Consider the following 18,738-nt stretch of genomic DNA (forward strand, 5'->3'; position numbering starts at 1 on the left):
CCTGAAAAGCCAGCAACTGCCTAAAGAGCATATGACTCTGCTAACTAGCAGTTGGGTAGCAGAAGAGAGACCATGTTTGGCTAGAATTACAGCAGATAATTAGCAAAGAAGATTTTCATTACTGAAATGCTGAGGAGCCACTGGGGCAACTGTCCGCACTTGTCAAAGTGTTGTGAAGTAGTCTGGCCACCAGTGATGCAGATGTGTGTCTTGGCTGAAAATTACCACCTGCGCAGTAGCACAGCACAGTCACAGCTGGGTTTGCTTGGTAACTACTCAGGATTTGCTTGCTACGTTCCCCATATACCTTTGTTACTGGTCCTATACTGGTTACCCGATGGGCTTCAGGGATTCCTGTCCTGATCTTGCTTAGTTCATGAAGTGTGATGAGGTCAAAACTTGGTGCTTTATGTAGAGCTTCTGATCTTTTTGCTGTTCAGCTAAGAATGCTATGGTCCTGCTAAAAGAAGCAGGTGGCTCTGCTGACTTCCCTGCGAGGTGCCAGAAGGCTACTAACTCTCCTCCAAAACGGCTACTCACCGCAGTTTGGTGTTTGGTTTTTTGTTTGTTTTTTTTTTGTTTGTTTGTTTTTAATAATACTGAATCATTTGGCTTTTTTCTGATGTGTTGTGTTGGCTGAACAATGACTGGTGCTTCACTGCACATTTACAGTATTGCATTTAACAGTTTTTTTAAAAAAAACTTGTATCCAGCTACCTAATTACATTTGTAAATAAGTATCTCATTTTTGGGCAAAGGATGAAAACTGGTTTGCGCTAAAGCCATACCGAGCTCTTTGCAGCTGTAGGTGTGATACAACCCAGCCACCTGCTGGTCAGCTACCTGGTATACAGCAGTTACAGGCAGGTATTTCTTGACAGCAGGGGTGTTTGGTACTGTAGGGAGCTTAGATGAGAGGGGATGCCACAGCTGCGCAGCCAGAGTTCGTTCAGAGCAACTGCCACAGACCAGGAGGTCTGTGGTCCGAGGATGTGGCTCAAAGTCAGGAAGCCAACTTTTACTTGCCTGAAGCAGGAAATTCAGCTGATTACTCTTCATGTTTCAGTACGGATTGCTGGACCTTGGCCTTGATCGAAGGATTTCAATATACAACCTGCAAAACCTTATGCTAATAGTCCATGAAGAAACTTTCTGATTATTGTCTTCTCTTGACCAAAGGGTATTTGTATTGGAGATTAGTTTTGCTGTGAGGCTCCCAGCTTGGGAGTCGTCTTATTAAGCTCTTCTGCACGACAAAAATGTAGGACTTAAGCCAAGGATTGTGGTGTAACTGAAATGTTTCAGAAATTAAACTGATTGCAAGACTGCGTACTGTTAGAGGGTTTGAGTCAGATTCTTTAAATGTTTCTGTGTGTTCTCCTTCCTCAAATAAGTACCCATAGTCTTCAACAGCAGGATGGTTTAGGAGGGCAGGAGCTACTTCTCTGCGTTTGTGTCTGCCCTTCGAAGATATGTAGACAGATGGGAACAGAGGTGAAAACATGGATTATTTTAATCCAAAATACTAATGGAAAAATTACTTGTGCTATCAACCAATGTTCATTTTAATTCTGAAAACAGAGTTGATGTAAATACTTCTTTAAATGGCCCATGATTTGCAAGCTGAGCCCAGCTTGCAAAACAAATCAAATCAACGGATTGTTTTTTTGTCGTACAGGTGTGCAAGAGTTGGTGTGCTTCCCTTTGACCCAACCAGCAGTTAGAAGCAGTCTGAAGTATTTTTCCATTCTTATTTTCTTCTACTAGCAAAAAGAATGGGATAACCTCACCAGACTTCTTTAACTTTGCTAGTACCTACTCATGCTCAAATCTAACTCACTATAGAGTTTTGCCCAAGGGAAACCCCAGGCTGTCGTTTCTTGCCCACAGTTGACAGAAATCTTTACTCAAAGCCTTAACGTTCTGTTTACAGCTCTTCTAGTTATTTAAGACTTGATCAAATTGCCCTTGTTACAACAAATGTCTCCCAGAGTTGCACAGAAGTTTTGCAGAACGATAATTGTGTGTTTCGCCCCATACGCCTCTGCAATACCCTCTGTTCTGGAGCAGCTTGGTGTATTCAAGGTGGACCTCTGTGGTGGTCTGCACTCAGCAAAGACTTGGTGGGGTTTAGCTATTAGAGTCTATCGGCCAAAAAAGTCTGTGGCTACAGAGGCTACAGCCAGTCCAGCTGTGCAGAGATTATTATTTTCTCTGTAGTATCTCCTCTGAGTTGGTTGCAGGCCACTGCAAAATTGCAGAGAGAGTCTCTCCTGCGTTCTTAGCGTTCCCATGATGGTTCTGCCTCTGTCCTGCAGTGAAAGTGCAGAGGAAGAAGGCTGGCATTGCTGAGCTTGTGGCTGAAGTGAGGAAAATTAACATGTGCTGCTGCATGGAGAGAGTGGAAGTAAGGCCCTAAGAAAGCGGGTAAGACCAAGTAATTTAAAAGCAGTTATTGCCTGTAGCTGTTTTTCCCCTTAAAAGTGGCCTAAAAATTTCTGCATCAAAAGCAAGAGCTGGAGGTGAGAGGAAACTGCAACAATGCTGTTTAGTCTGTACAACAAATACCTTGGGTTTCCAGTGGAAGATGCTCTAGAGGTGATACTTACGCATTCTCTGTAATTCAGTATGGATTGTGGTTCAAGCCAATACAGATTTTTCTGCCCTGGTCTGCATAAACTGTGGTTCTGCCTTCGTACGTATTGAGTCTGTACTCCTTTCTCCCACCACTGGCCTCTAAGCACTTGTGCATCATCCACATAGAGCTATACTGCAAGTTTTCTCTGACTCGGCAGTCCTCCTGCTATTTGGAAGGAGACAAAGACCCATAGTTCTATGGAGAGCCAGGGTCTTTTCCTCATCTACCGCCCTCACGCCTCCATCTACAACGTGTCACGTGACACACAAATATTATTATATAATATACTGTGACGTTAAGGAAAAAGGGTAAGGGATCTGTTCTCCACACTCCCCTACTGATGATGAGGCTATGCCTCTTCATGGACCAAATTGCAAATTTCCTAAAAACTGCAGGAAAAAAATATTTAGGTCAGATATATCATGAAGATAATAAATGAAGTATTCTGTACTAATAGATAAGGTATGACTTAAATGGGTATGTGGGGATGGAGATGTAGTCATTGTCTTTCCTGTAACTTTACAGACAAGTTATGCAACAATAGAAGTTGCAGAAGATTGTTATATTAAGTACCCACAAAGGATCATTCCTTATTCCTCATTACAGAGACAATACCATAACTGTAAACCATTAACTGTCATCTGGTAAGTCTCTCAGCTGTCTAGCAGGGACATTGTGTTTTATCTGGGAAAAAACAATTTTGACAGGTGAAATCATAATATGACTAAATATTTTTTTTTAATTAATAATTAGTGTGTCTGTCCCATAATAAAGATTAACTGGCTTTGGGGGAAAAAAGCAGAGGAGGACCTTCAGGGTAGTACTAGAATCATGAAATACACGGCACCAAAAATTGTTCTTGAAGGGGAAGAATTTCTCTCACTTTGTAAAAATTTCCACAACCTTTCATGATACGGTGTAAGAAAGCCAGAAGATGATTACTCATGGAGCTCTGAGATTAAAAGCAAAGTGACTGACCAGGGTCATACATGTACTAATGCAAGAAGTAAGGCTCTCCATATCTGTGAGGGCTTAGATATAACCATTTACATCTGCGGCATGCATATGAGAAGTCATTGTCTAGAACAGAGGCTATATTGCTTAGTTATAACTCATTAGTGGGCTGTAATTATTTTTTCAGGACCAGTTTAACTCCAGATTTACTTACTAACAAACACTGAAGACAGTAACAAAAACATGGGTTTATTTTGCGTCGCTGGGCTAGTATTTGGAGGACATGAAGTGTCGCTATTTAAGTCAGATATTAGAGGACATTCCTGGTGTGTGCTTATGGAGTATGCTAGGCAGGGGATTTAGTGATGAAGAATACCAGCAAAGTGTGAAGACAGGTTTAGAATTACAAGCAAGACATCTCAGACTCTTATTCTTGGCAATGTTAGCTTTTATATATTGCAAGAAAATGAAACTACCAAGATAATTCGCTGTAAAATATGTCACAACTATTCTCTTCTGGGGTTGGACACACATTGTCAAAGGTTTTGGTCAACAGCTGCCCTGACTTGTCTAAACAGTGGATGATAAAACTGGTGTTGGGCTCGGTGTCCCTCCGCAGCATCTGGTGAGGCCCGGAGGCTGATAATACTGATAGTTTTTGAAGCTTTGACCAAAGAGTCTTTCTAAAGACAAGCACATCTTTTGACAAGCTACATTTATGTGAATTTGCATGTTTGTCTTTTTATCCCATCATTCACTTGTTTTTGGAGTTTGGTTGGAACTTTCCTGTTGCTTGAATTAACGCAGTAATTAATTAGGTTAGTATTTTTATCCTGCTAGTCCTCTGGAAGGCAAGATGTGGTCGTGATAGGGTCACCCTGAAAAGTTAATGGATTTTAATGGATAATGCTGATGTACTGGTGTATTTATTTATCTTCAGAGTGTAGAGCTTTAAGGAAATACCAAATATGGCAGTGTCACCAAAAAAATGGGGATGAGATTTGGATCCCATCAGGTGACAGTTGTTTCCACTGTAAGGAGCACCATTCAAATCCACCATACCACAATCTCTTTTTCTGTTGTGTAAGTTGTTCCACAAAGAAGTAACATAGGCCATGAGAAAAGCCACGCCATAACCCATGTTGGGGAATTCAATACATATGAGAAGCAACTTGTACTAATATATTTCTCCCAGTAGTAACATACCGATGTCAAAGATATGGATGGCAAGACCAGAACCAGCAATTAAACAATGGCCCCAGTTAATTCCATTGCAGTTTTTTAGAAAATTATCTAATGAATATTGTTTCCATTATTTAGCTAGTTGGACTCTCACAGAAAAAAAAAACTGGATGATATAGCTGGGAAGGAGTTGTCCAGGCTTCTGTACTAAATATTTATGTGAAGCGATGACTTCTATTTAGTTTTCTTGTACTGTTTTCCATGCACAAAGGGTTTAAATCCTCATTTAACCTCTGGGCTGCGTTTTTTTCCCTTCTCCGTGAGTGTTTTCTCTTGTATTGAGAGAAATGTTCTTGGCCAAAATGACTATCGTTTTCTGTTATATGACTTAAAAATAAAAGTGACTATACAAGCTGGTTGACTGAAGTTCTGTTTAACCTCAAGGTACAATATTTTCTGGCTGATGTGATGAATTCATCATCTGAATTGCCAGCAGCCACTGGGCATGTTCAGTGTGTTTCCAGACAGCTTGCGCTCTCCAGGATTTTGGCTGTGGTTTTTGTCTGTTGTCATTAAGTAGTCAGGGACGGCATGGGCCCCTTAATGACTATGGATAAGAATATGTATTTAGTTGGTAGCATATGATGACATGACAGAGCTAGACAGGTTTGCTACAGTAAAAACAAACAAACAAAAAACCCAAAAGCCAGTTTCTGATTTCAATTGCGCCTTTTTATCTCAGTAAGTTTCAAGTGAATTGCACTAGTCTTTTTCCTGTCTAATGAAACCATATTAAAAAATCAAGGCAAATATCTCTCTCCAAGACATCTGGGGACTTGATCAGGTTTATGTACTTTAACGGGATTTTGATAATACATAAAATACATAAAAACATTTAACAGCAAAAGTGTTATTAAACATGCTCTGGGTTAACCCACCTATGTAGAGTTATCTCCACACCAAGATGACTTAAGACCCAGAGATAATTGTCCTCCTTATCCACACTGTGGTATTTACTTTCTAGGAAGAGCAACTTAAACTATGAATCAGATAGAAAGCAGCCAAACGGTGGTGGTAGGTGGTGTTTTTTTCTTTTTAAATTAGTGAAATCAAAGGGCCATTGTAAAGCGTCTAGGTAAGAAGTATTACAAAGTCTGGCTTACTCATCACATCACTCTGAGCTTTAGATTGTTATAAAGCCTGGTCTGCTTAGGAGAGGCCAAAATGAAGACTGAAGTCCATTTGCTGTAACCCTCTCTTCAACTGCAAGAAACCCACATGTTGTCTTCTCATACCGGCAGCCTGTTGCAAATTGGTTTTGAACTGGGAAGCTCATGCTCAAGTACTTACTGGTCCCCTCCTAGGAAATTTAACTGCAGCCAGCCTGACTTACTAATCTTGCAGTCTCCTAGATTGATATAAACAAAATAATTTACATATGGAAAGTATTTTCTGTATACTTTTTGTGTGGATTTATGACTGCTACTTAGCTATAAGACTAAGGCTAGACTCCCAATTTTATATTCAGTCTTCTGATGTGACATTCTCCCATCTTGTATGTTGAATCTTTAACTCATTAAAACTACTGTTTCTTCCTTGGTCTTCAGCTCAAGATTCACATACTGAAAAATTACCAAGCGTTGAATGCAGTGAGCCCTGTGTTCTTTCAGTAGTTCTAAAAAAAAAATGTCCTTTGCATGAGCTAGTTGAAGCAGCGTTTTATTTTTCAGAAATGCAAATATAGTTGGCATTCCACTTTTCCCTGTTGGAATCATCCCTTGTCAGTCACTTGTTCTGACGGGAGCACACGAAAAAAGTATTAAGGAAAAACTCCCACCACAGTCTCATTGCGGGACATGATGGGAGGGCAGTATTTGCTAGTAGGTTTGCTGGGTTTTTTAAAACAGTTGAATGTGAAGCAAATGATCCTGGCTTTATTGAGATTCTCGTTGCTGAGATTTTATTTTGTACATGCTGTCTGTAGCAAACCAAATGTGTCTCAATATAATAGTTCAGTTTCTGAATACTGAGACCAAAGTAATGAAGAAATACATGAGTCTCCTCATAAAGCTGTGCTGATTTGTACTATTATAAAATGTTTTATCTTTCCTCTAATCACATGGTAATTACAGCCCTAAAAGCCTTCAGACGTCATGTACCTTGTATGCATTGACTAAGTTTAAGCATATAAAGATAAGGACGTAATTACAACACAGTTTTTGAGCCTTACTTAGTCAAAACCCATCTATGGCAGCAGCAGCTTTATTTACCAAAAGGCTGAAGGAAGGCCCAGAACCCCAGAACGAATTAAACATCAAACCATTCCAAATTTGTACATGGGCTTTGTGCTAGTATTTTTTTTTTCCACTTCTTTGCAAAGCATTGGTTTTTTCAAAGCATTCAGCATAGAAAGGGTTATGTTCACATCTGCACACTGCAATACACGTTCTCCTTTACAAATTTACCAGGGCCTTTGCAACTGAGGTATTGCTAACACACGGAAACATCTTTACTAATGCGCAGACCAAGTGCTTGTGTCATTTCATACAAACCGTTACTCTCTCCCTGTTCCCTGTGGGGGCTAGCAGCTGGGGTCATTGCGCTTACAGGGGAAGCTGATGGTTCATGCAATCATCTCTCCTACTGAGTAATCTGTTTTTCAGTATTTTTACCTACTCTGCACAGGCCAAGGACTTCATACAGCTGATCACACCTGCTGCACCAGTGGTTTTCTCTGGAGCTAGCCTTCAGGTAGACAGTTATTTTTGTACTCTGAAATACTAAATTGTGTGCAGAAATTTCCATTTTGAACACAAATTTAAGAAAAAGACTTTGCTTAAAGACAAGATTAATATACAGTTCACAATTACAGAAATCATTGTGCTCAGTTAGAGCTGAGGTTGTACAGGTAAATGTGAGCAGTACCCAAGATATAAAAATACAAACAAATAACCTCCAGACGTGAACACAAAACGCTAATAGTACGTCATTCCGGTGGCCCCCAGGCATAAGGCTGTTATACAGTATAAAAGATTTGTGTATGAAGAGGTCATAGAAGTCAGCTCAGTAAGCTCTGAATCCTTGTACATAAAGAGACGTATCAGGTATTTGTTGCAGATTATACACAGTCATCCTCTGGGAAGCTGAAGTTTTGCAGAGGATCACATAGGTTCTGGCCAGAATCTAATGTCACACTGAAAGCTTCTGAACTTGCACAAAGGCACCCATTAGCTTCAAGCACCTGAACCCTCTAAGCCCTGAGACATTTTCACATTTTCAATAACAAAAATAGCACCAGATTATAAGTGTTAAAAATCCTCTTTAAATATGCCACCTAAAGTTGTTATTCATTTCTTCTCCTCCTCCTCATTCAAAAGCTGTATTGGAAGTTTTCAGGTTAATGACTGGATGGGGTTACTTTTGTTTAAATAGCTTAATCCTGTCTCTATTAATAGATGTCTAAACAAATGTTATCTGACCTTCTATTTCACAACAAAACTGGGTAAAGTCAGCTGTTCAGGAACATGCCTTTTGGTGCCTAGAAGTATTTTATTAAGATATCTTTTGAAAAGCAAGTCTTTAGGAGAGAAGTAGCTTTGCAAGAACATCCTAGTATACATACATAGGTAATGACTGTTATCACAACAGGGGGCTGTCAACACGGAGAAACCCATGCAAAGATGAATACAGGGTGATCCAGTGCTTTAAAAGACACAAGTTTCTTCCAAGAGTATTTCTAGTTCTACTCCAATTTCAAAAGATTTCTTCTGCCTACAGTTAAGATTTTCCTAGTGTCATGGTTCAGCCCCAGTCAGCAACCAAGCACCACGCAGCTGCTCACTCACTCCCCCACGGTGGGATGGGAGGAGAATCAGAAGAGTAAAAGTGAGGAAACTCATGGGTTGAGATAAAGACAGTTTAATAGGTAAAGCAAAAGCTGTGCACACAAGCAAAGGAATTCATTCACTCCTTCCCATGGGCAGGCAGGTGTTCAGCTATCTCTAGGAAAGCAGGGCTCCATCACGCATAACGGTTCCTTGGGAAGACAAACACCATTGCTCCAAATGCACCCCCCCCTTCCTTCTTCTTCCCCCAGCTTTATATACTGAGCATGACATCATATGGTATGGGATATCCCTTTGGTCAGTTGGGGTCAGCTGTCCCAGCTGTGTCCTCTCCCAGCTTCCTGTGCACCCACCAGAGCATGGGAAGCTGAAAAAGTCCTTGCCTAGTGTAAGCACTACTTAGCAACAACTAAAACATCTCTGCATTATCAACACTGTTTCCAGCACAAAACTGCAAATCATTGACTACAGCAAGAACTGGTCTGCAAATGTCATGTTCTCCTTTATGGAGAAGCATATCTGCCAAAGAAAAGTATGCTTCGCGTTGGATTGTGGCGAATAAAAAAAAGAAAAGGATGGTCAGCATTGAAATCCTCTTCTATAACCATGCAGAGCATACCAATGCCAGCAGTGGCAGCTGCAGCTTCCGTGCCTTCCTCATTCACTTCTACAAAAGCCTTGTGGACAATTTTAGAGAGAAAGAGGTCACGTGCCCCTGACATTCCTGACAAGTCAGCCTTGCCACTATCAAATAAATCCAACAAGCCCATAGTGGCTAAATCTGATTTAAGGTCGTAGCTTTCCTCTAGTGTAAACTTTGGCAAATGCACATGAACATCAGTGAAATACAGATGCTCTGGACCTGTCCATTCCTGGAGCTTCTCTAAGGTAAGCTGCTCTTCCAGCTAGAATTAAAAAGACAGAGATCATTACATATCACCAGTGTAGAAGTATTTCATTTTCAGTAACATTTACAAGGGTTTATAGAGCACTATACAACTTATAAAGCGACTATACAAAAATGACCATATCCACATCTTTGATAGCTCCACGTAAATCAAACAAATGATATTAAAATTAATGGAGTTGGTTTTTACTTTACAAAGTAATGCAGACTTTTGCTTCTTGCCGCAACGTACAGAAGGGAAAAACATGCACTGATAGCAACTAAACCCAGTCATTCTTACTGTTTAATCTAACTAAATGGAATTACATTAACTATTCTTAATTAAAACAAGTAGTAAAAATAATCACCAGAGAGCTTGAAGAAGCTGATGTGTTCCTGATCGTTTGATGGAAAACAGTCTCACTACTTTAAGGCTAAGAAAATAAAAACTTTCCAAGGTAATGAAAGAAAAGTTCTGTCATTAAAAACAAATAAGCAAGGCATGTTAACTCTCATAGTTAACTTTGTTTTCACAGTCTCGTTCATGGTTCAGTTCAGCAAGCCAAAGGACACATGAACACAATCTACAAAACCAGAACACAATTTCTCTTCCTGATGCAGCACGTTCACGTATTCTTTACAGCAGTGCTAGTAGAACACTGTCTAAAAATATGCTTGGTAGATATGGGGCTGTGAGAACATGGGTTCATTAAGGCTTTAATTTTGAATGACTGAACTCATCCATTAAATAACTGCATTAGCTTAGATGGGTCACCTTCTGCAGTCCAGTGGAGTCATCTTCAATGTCATCAGGTAACAGGATGATCATACTAAGTTCTCTTCCATCATAAGGCAGCTCTAAAACACGGATCTTCACTTCAGAGATATACCCAAAACTAAATTTGTTTTTCTGATACATCATTTTCACTGTCTGTCTTTCATTCTGGATGGATAAAAAGTACCAAAAGTAACAGTTAAGAAAATACTAACTTAACAAACTGGTAGGAAACAAGTAGGTTAAAAATTGCATTCTTGCAAAAAATCTTCCTCTGTTACAGCAGGTGACTGTAAAACTGCCTTCGTCAAATTCCAGACTGCCTGTTTAACAACAGCTTCTCCTGAAGGCATAATGAGTTTGTGGATTTGGTCCTCCTTTGACTTCTATAGCACGGTCCTTGCAGAAACTGAAAAAATTGTTGTTCTAGCCCCCAAAATAATGTTAAAAGTCAACAACAATCAACTCTGTTCAGCATACAGCAGATGACTGTATACAGTATCTTGTAAAGCTGTTAACAAGCAGAATATAGAACATGAAAATGGCACTTAACCAAATGTGCCATCATTTCAATATTGCTTACCTAGCATCACACACAGGCACAGCTCATAGCAGCTAAAACTGCTAGCAAAGAGAAACTCTGCTAGGCACAGGCAGGGTCCTAATCCTTACCCGAGAATTGTCTCTGATACTATTCCATTAAGTGAGAGAACAAATAGCTTGCTGAACAGTGAAAAATACTAAAAATCAATAAAAATCCCTTTGGGTGAACTGAAAACATTCATGCAGGACTTTCTAATATTTTTTTTTTATAATTTTATCTGTAAGCAAAGCTTCACTTTAACATCTATATTATTTGACCTTTTTGTTAGATATATACTACAAAGATGTATCTGTATTACCTTATTTAACCGAAATGGCATGTCAGTGGTGTTGGCTGCTTCAAATTTCTCTGCCCAGTTCCCTTTGAAGTAAACAGCATTCACCAGTACGAGCCTGGTCATGTTATCAAATGAGCTTTCAGACAGCAGATTAGGGATTTTACCTTCAGAGGGAGCAGGAAAAAAAAAAGTCACAACAAAATCTTCTAATAAGTTGATAGCATATAAAACATACATGAAGAAACTGATGCCACAGAAATACTACAAATATAAAACTCTAGTCCATCCCTGTAATCAAGCGTGTTTCAGTACCTCTCTACTTCATCATCCTTTAATAGGACACACTACTATAACTTTTGATATACAGTTATTTGGTGAAAATTTAATATTTTTAGCTTAAACTGTCACATGACTTATCATACAAGAACTAGAAAACACCCACATGTAGGATTAGTGGATTTAGAAATCTAGAAATACATACACAATACGGACCGGGACTGTCTAAACCAAATTCCCCTACTCATGAGTATAAACCTATGTTTAGGCATCTCTCCTGCACTCGTCAGCCTGAACACAAAAAAATGGAAAAGTCTCAGGACTTACAGAACTGTTTAAATGTCTTGCTTAGGTACTTTCTGGTTCTGTCAATGCATCAAGTGTATTTCCCAGAGCAAAATTAAAGTGTTCTAAAGGTGGCAGAAGACAAAGCCTACTCATGCTCCCCAAGTATGAAACACTACCAGCTACTTCACTAACCGAAGTAGTTTACCTTCAGTTTTCTCCTCTACCCACTGGTTAATTTCTTTCCTGGCTTCATCACAAGCCTGAAGAAAATCAACTGTAGCCAAATCAGCTCCATATAATTTCTTAGTATTAGTCAGGAAATCCTAGATTTTGGAACGATAAGAATAGCTTTTATTTCATGCAGATAAGAAAACATCTCTTTATGATGTAGATAAGGTGCATGTCAAACAGATTATCACCTGCTCTGAGGTTGGGCTCTAACAGTGCAGTGCCTGGGGTGTTTCCGGGGTTAGGGGTCTTTTTTCTTCTGCCCTTTCAGAGTAAGCCTCATAGTACAACTGCCACGTACAGAGCAGATGGGGTGCTTACTGCATGTGTTGCAATATTTATGTGTCATTCTCCTGAAACAGGCTCAAGCACAGCTAGGATAAAACAAAACTCTCCAAAAAAAGCTAAAGAGGGATAAAAATAGCCACCTAGGTACACACAAAGGTATAAATCACTGGTGAAGAGGCATGTGGTTTAGGCATGTTTGGCATCCCCTCCCAAATAAATACAGTGTTTTCAAAAATATTTAATTAATGTGGTACTAGACCAAAGAAAATCCTAAAAAGCGGGTTGCAACAGAGTGGGATGTTATGATAGTTACTGTAAACTAAGAACCTAGACAAATTATTTTTCTCTTGAGCTGAAGAGCAGCAGAACCAAACAAGAAGTGAAAAGGATTTTCTGAGTAACATCCTTTCGGCGAGATTCACTGATGCCTACAGATATGGAAATGCATATGCACGTAGGCAACACTTGTTGACTGCCCGGTAACATTTAGAAATATGCCTAGAATTATTTCTACTTCATAAACACTCAAATAGCTGCATTTTCCCACCAGTTTCACCCACACCATCACAGTCTGCACCAGCATACCGGCAAAAAGCTGTAGGACTTATCTCCAAAAAGCCGATTGGCAAGCCGTAAGAGATAGGGAGCATTGCTTCTGTTTATATCCATAGTCAGAGTCTGAAATCTTGAATGAATACCTTCAACTTTGTCAAAATGAAGCGTCTGAAATAACAGAAGAGAATTAGCTGCTGCTAATACTGTCTTAAAAGAACATACTGTACATCTATTGGGTGGGTCTGATCCAGCAGGTAGGTAGGCTGAAGAAAGAGAGAAGAGGCAGCTGGAAGCTGCTTACAGACTCCTGTAAACCTCAAAGAATGAATGAAACTGTTCCTTGGTGCTACACTACCTGTGTCAGCCACTTGTATTAAGCTCCTAGTTTATATATAGTCACAGCTGAAGCTGTTGATCATAACCCCGAGTCCTGTCCACGTGATGTCTGCATGCCTCCCCTCCATGGACCACTGGGCACAAGGACTCATTCCCAGGTGGGGAACTGAAAAGAGAGACGATGCCATAGAGACACTTTAGCTTTCTTGCTTCCCCCTTTGGCCCAAGGGAATCTGGGGTTTTACTTTTCAGAACATACAATCAAAACTAGCACAGGTAAGGTCTTAAGAAAACTTAGAACAATCATCTTTTATCATCTTATGAAAATGTAACTGCTTTTATATATATGTTTTATAAAACAAACCTGTACCATCTTAAAAATCAAATGCGTCACTGCAGTTTCTCTTTACCAGTACCTCCTCTCCCAGAGGCAAGCTGGCTAGCCAAGGCTTACAGATACAACAGCAGGAGCTGCCAGACCTCGTTGACAGGGAAGACTAGGCCAAAGCAAGGACATTCACGTTCAGACTTAAATCATGTATTTCTCAGTAAGGAAGACTCCTGTGAAGGAGCCACTGGATTCAAAGGAAAGCCCTCGTTTTCTCTCACTGGGTTCTTGGTCAGGCCTTGCTGCCCACATTAATGCAAGCTGTGTCGCACACATGAATAGCTGAGCAAAAACATCACAGAGGCAACTTCCAATAGGATTATGATCACAGAAACAAATTTCTATATGCTTGTAAACAGCCCTTGACAGTTATCAGTCACTGCCTCCCTGATTAGCTACATTTTCAGAAGTAATGCACTATGGTAGAAGAACATATATTATTTAAGATGACTGTGCTGAAACACATTTTTTTCCCCAAGTTCCTTTTGCATGATTTCTCCTGTCAGTAGGTTTATCCTAGGCAGGGCTGTCAGTTTGATTACCTGGCATATATTTGTTCAAAGTCTGTTTATACAAGCAGTGACAAAAGAATTTTATTGTCTTATTCAGGAAGCACAGCACCACTCAACAGTATAAGACAGTTCCTCCTAAAGTTCAGTATTCAAAGGTGAAATTATTCACAGGCAAGTACGTGACTGCAATGAGAAGTGTCATACACCCTTTTGCACTAGCAGGCGTTAGCCTAACAAAGGGGAAAAATAATAGTGACCGAGTCCCTTCCATGCAGGAGGCCTCGGGAAACTCACACACTCATCCATATACCGTTTTTGCAATTTATAATGAGGTTTTTTAAACTATCCTACCTAACCTAAGGCCATGGTAAGAATAAACATGTGGGCTCAGGCCCTCTGAAGTATCCAAGTGCCCAGCTGTTACTGAGATACTGATACTTAGGTAGCATCATCATGTATTATCACAGTTATTATGCTTTAAATATGCAAGTAGATATTATTATTGTTTCTTACAACATACAGTATTATTAGTAGTAAGCATACCTTTCGTAACCTTGTATTACAAAGCAACAGTTCTTCGTCGAAAAGTCTCAATGTAAACTAAGGCCTTGCTGCTGAAAACTCCAGTCAATTTCAATGGAGACTGATTAATTAATGAAATTAGTTTCCTACTTCAGGAATTAACTTAATGAGTGAAATTAGATAAGAAATAAGGGCCATAGCAAACACGGAAAGAGGGCTCTGGAGCGTGGCAGGCAGAAGGTAACTGCAGAAAGGAACCTGAGGAAGACTCAGTGAGCATGACAAAAATCTTGCCCTGAGCACATAAATACAATACCCTCCTTTCATTTTCCCACCTCTAAAACACAACAATTTTTAATGTAAATAAAATATAAAGCAAAAGATAATTTTTAAATTTTTTTTTTACCAACCTTCAGCATCTGGGCCTCTGTATTACCTCTGGCCCCTAAAAGGACCATGGCTAGACCAGAAGAAACACTGACAGGAGAGAAGAAAACATTCCCTGTTGGGCTGGTCTCATTAAACCTTCTGAGCAGATCAAGTGCAAATCTGCTGTTGGCATTATGCAGGCTCTCCATGGTTATAGCTGAAAAATAAAACAGTCAGTAAAGACTCCGGGAAACAAAACTCTTCAAAAACCAAACCTAACCTCGCGTGACTTGCAAGAGTAAACACTGGATTAATCTGGCTGCAGCTGGGCCCAGAAAAAGCAAGAATTTCGTTGTCAGCACATCTCAAAAAAAAAAAAAAAATCAGTTGCACTGAAAAAGCATATTTATTTTCTGTGTGAATTTTCTATCCCAACCTTCCCTATCTGTCGTGGTTTAGCCCCAGTCAGCAACCAAGCACCACGCAGCCACTCGCTCACTCCCCCCTGGTGGGACGGGGGAGAGAATTGGAAGAGTAAAAGTGAGACAACTCATGGTTTTAGATAAAGACAGTTTAATAGGTAAAGCACTAACTTTAAAGATATTACTTTAAAAAATTCCTTGCCTTCCACCTTGAAATGGGATGTGTGCTAGCAGGATTGCAAATTAAAGTTTTTCAGTCTCACAGACCCAGCGCAACCCAGAGAGCTCACTCACGCAACTTCCCCCCCTAGTCTTCTACCCAAATCCTGCACAGAAAGCACTCATAGTAATTGCTCAGGGAGATTTAGACACCTTTCAGCAAGCTGCCCACCTTTGTGGCACAAACAGCCTGCTCTGCCAGGAACAAGCGAGCTACCTGCGCTCTGCATCCAAGCGCAAATGTACCCAAGTCCCAAGAGGGCTGAGCAGCCCTAAAAGCATGGGCAGAGAGCCTGGGGGCTTTATTAGCTGCAGGAGATGTACTGGCTAGTGAAGGCAGAAGTGAGGAGCAGAACAGACAAAGCTTCAGGGCTGACCCTGCGCAGCAGAGCAGTGATTCATTTTGGTGAGATGCTCCCTGGGAGGCCCTTGAAGCAGGCTGCGGTGAAAGGTGTGAGGGCTGGGTCAGGTGCAAAAACCTACACAAAGGCAAGGGGCAGTACCACTTGATGCTCTAAAACCTTCCTGCCCGCCCAGCTCACTTTCCTGCTTCCCTTTCACTTGCAGCAGCACTTCTCGATTTGGCTCTTTCTAGCTTGTTTCCTCAAGCTGTTTCGTTTTAGACGCAGGCATTTGTGCTTCTGCTCTCAGCAACAAGGGCAGCAGCCCAGTAGTACTGTTATGAGCACTGACCAGACCCAACTATGTGGAGGAGTTTGCACCAGAATTGGGTATTTCCAGTCTTCCTAGGCGAATTGCAAAATAACACTCTCTGCTTCTACTACCAGATGGATAAACACCCTGCATCTTTGCAACGTCCTTTCGTCTAGCTCATGCTAAAACAGAACAAAACAAAAACCAAAACCTCCCACAAATCCAAAAGCATACGTTTACTTTCATTTACTTACACCACCGCACTGAGCAGTTACAGCCCCCACCCCTTCCAAGGCTGCCCGACAGGCACCGGCCGCCCCACGCAGACCCCACCGCCGCGGGGCACAAAAACGTCCACTTTTCATCCCCTTACGGCCCCATTCCTGTTTAAAGCCGGCGGAGGCAGAGGTCCCCCGACGCCCTCCCGCCCCGCGGAGCCCCAGCACAGCACAGCCCAGCCCAGGGCCGCCTACCTGCCCGGGCCGGCGCGGAGCGGAGCGGAGCCGTACGAACCGCACGACCCCCGCGCCGGGGCCGGGCGGGGCGCGGGGCGGGGCGCCGGGGTGGGAGCCAGCGGCCACGCCCGCGGCGGGGGAAGCCTGGATGTTCCGGCTGGTTTTCAAATAATGCTTTTATTTTCTTCACCAGAGGTACCGCGCACGGAACTAAGCACATGATAGCGTCGCCCCACGGGGGCGGTGGCCGCTGAGCCTCCACTTGAAGTCGTGCACAAAGTTCCTGCCCAGAAACAAACGCTTGTTTTAGGGACCCCTTTGCTGCACACCCTTGCGAGGCCAACCCCAAACACCACGGCAACCCCAGTAAGCACCTCAGGTTTGCAGTATTCAGAAAATCCCATGTTTAACAATGAACTCCGAATAAGCTATGCAGATCTAGCTGGTTGTACTCTATCACAAAATAATTGCTTTCTTCATACTACAGATTTTTTAAAAAATGCATAACTTACGGTTGGGGGAAAAAAAGGAAAAAGTCCTACAGCACTTACAGTTCTTTTATTATTTCAGGAACAGAAACAGCTTTCCCAGTACAGTGATTTGTTTTGCTACTTCAGCTACACCTTCAGTATTATACAGTTAAACATTATATAATTCCATATACTGATATTTTTATATCATATAAATGATTATATATTATTATTATATTATACAGTTAAACCAATATATTTCAAAAACTATGAACAGAAACTGTCTCCTGGGCTGCATCGAAAGCAGCGTGGCCAGCAGGTCGAGGGAGGTGATTCTGCCCCTCTGCTCTGCTCTGGTGAGACCCCACCTGGAGCGCTGCGTCTAGCTCTGGAGCCCTCAGCACCAGAAGGACATGGACCTGTTGGAGCAGGTCCAGAGGAGGGCCACAAAAAGGATCTGAAGGCTGGAGCACCTCTCCTGTGAGGACAGGCTGAGAGAGTTGGGGCTGTTCAGCCTGGGGAAGAGAAGGCTGTGGGGAGACCTTACTGCAGCCTTCCAGTACTTAAAGGGGGACTACAGGAAGGATGGGGGCAACCTCTTTAGCAAGGCCTGTTGTGACAGGACATGGGGCAATGGTTTTAAACTGAAGGAGAGTAGATTTAGACTGGATATAAGGAAAAAGTTATTTACAATGAGGGTGGTGAAACACTGAAATGGGTTTCCCAGAGACATTGGGGAGGTTCCATCCCTAGAAACATTCAAGGTCAGGCTGGACACGGCTCTGAGCAACCTGATCTAGTTGAGGCTGTCCCTGCTCACTGCAGGGGGGTTGGACTAGATGACCTCGAAAGGTCCTTTCCAACCCAAACTATTCTACGATTCTATGAATACCCTGTAAGAACATCTGGTACAAAGACATACTTTTATTCCTGTTCTTGCCTAAGTGCTTGTCCAGTTGTTATCCAGAAAACCTGCCTATTTAGGATGCTTAGCAACACTTGGAACAAGCTGCCGCAGACTCCATCTCTAGGGAGTGTATCAAGACATTAAATGGATGAGTCATGGGGGTTTGAGTGGCCGCAGTGCCTGTTGCCTTCTCTCTGTATTTTAGATCCAGAGGCCTTCTCTTCCCCTTGGGGCTACTGAACAGTGTTAAACAGGGCTCGGTAGGCATGGGCCAGGCCCCAGCACATTACAGTGATTTGTATCTCTCTGAAATTGCCAGGGTAACAACATACTTCCTCCAAATACTCTACTTATTTTTCAGGATTCTGCACTTGGTCAGGGGTGAAGTCCCAAAACACTAGAGGTGTCCACCTTCTTAGGCATTTGCCCATGCTATCCCACACGCCCAGACACCCGTAAGTTGGGGCAGATCTCTGGATGATATTATTAAATTGCTTATTAACCTTAAGCAAAACTGAAACAATATTCCCAAGCAATACCAATAGATGTATCTTAACTACCCAAGGATGTTCAAGATACTGAAAAGTTGTTGTAATGAAGGAGGAGACATCATAGAAGAATGTAGCAAAGGTGCCATTCTCTATTTTCTCCATAAAAAACTTCTCAGATAAGGAGGTATAATTGCTAA

General features: G+C 41.5%; 1 protein-coding gene across 2 annotated transcripts; it reads right to left on the reverse strand.

The window, feature by feature from the left end:
* Positions 1-8,676: 8,676 nt before the first annotated feature.
* Positions 8,677-16,903, reverse strand: LOC142053072 (leukocyte elastase inhibitor-like). 2 transcript variants are annotated; one of them, XM_075084166.1, is made up of 7 exons: positions 16,692-16,903; positions 14,965-15,140; positions 12,827-12,964; positions 11,931-12,048; positions 11,183-11,325; positions 10,281-10,448; positions 8,677-9,524 (listed from the first exon to the last, which is right to left on the reverse strand). In XM_075084166.1, the coding sequence occupies exons 1-7, from the start codon at positions 16,891-16,893 to the stop codon at positions 9,123-9,125; spliced, it is 1,347 nt and encodes a 448-aa protein (XP_074940267.1). In that variant the 5' UTR covers positions 16,894-16,903; the 3' UTR covers positions 8,677-9,122. The 2 variants fall into 2 exon arrangements, with proteins under 2 accessions (XP_074940267.1, XP_074940268.1); XM_075084167.1 differs by having other exon boundaries at positions 16,473-16,754.
* Between the last annotated feature and the right edge of the window lie 1,835 nt (positions 16,904-18,738).

This window comes from Phalacrocorax aristotelis, chromosome 2 (assembly GCF_949628215.1).
Source record: "Phalacrocorax aristotelis chromosome 2, bGulAri2.1, whole genome shotgun sequence".
In the NCBI taxonomy this organism is placed as follows: Eukaryota; Metazoa; Chordata; class Aves; order Suliformes; family Phalacrocoracidae; genus Phalacrocorax; species Phalacrocorax aristotelis.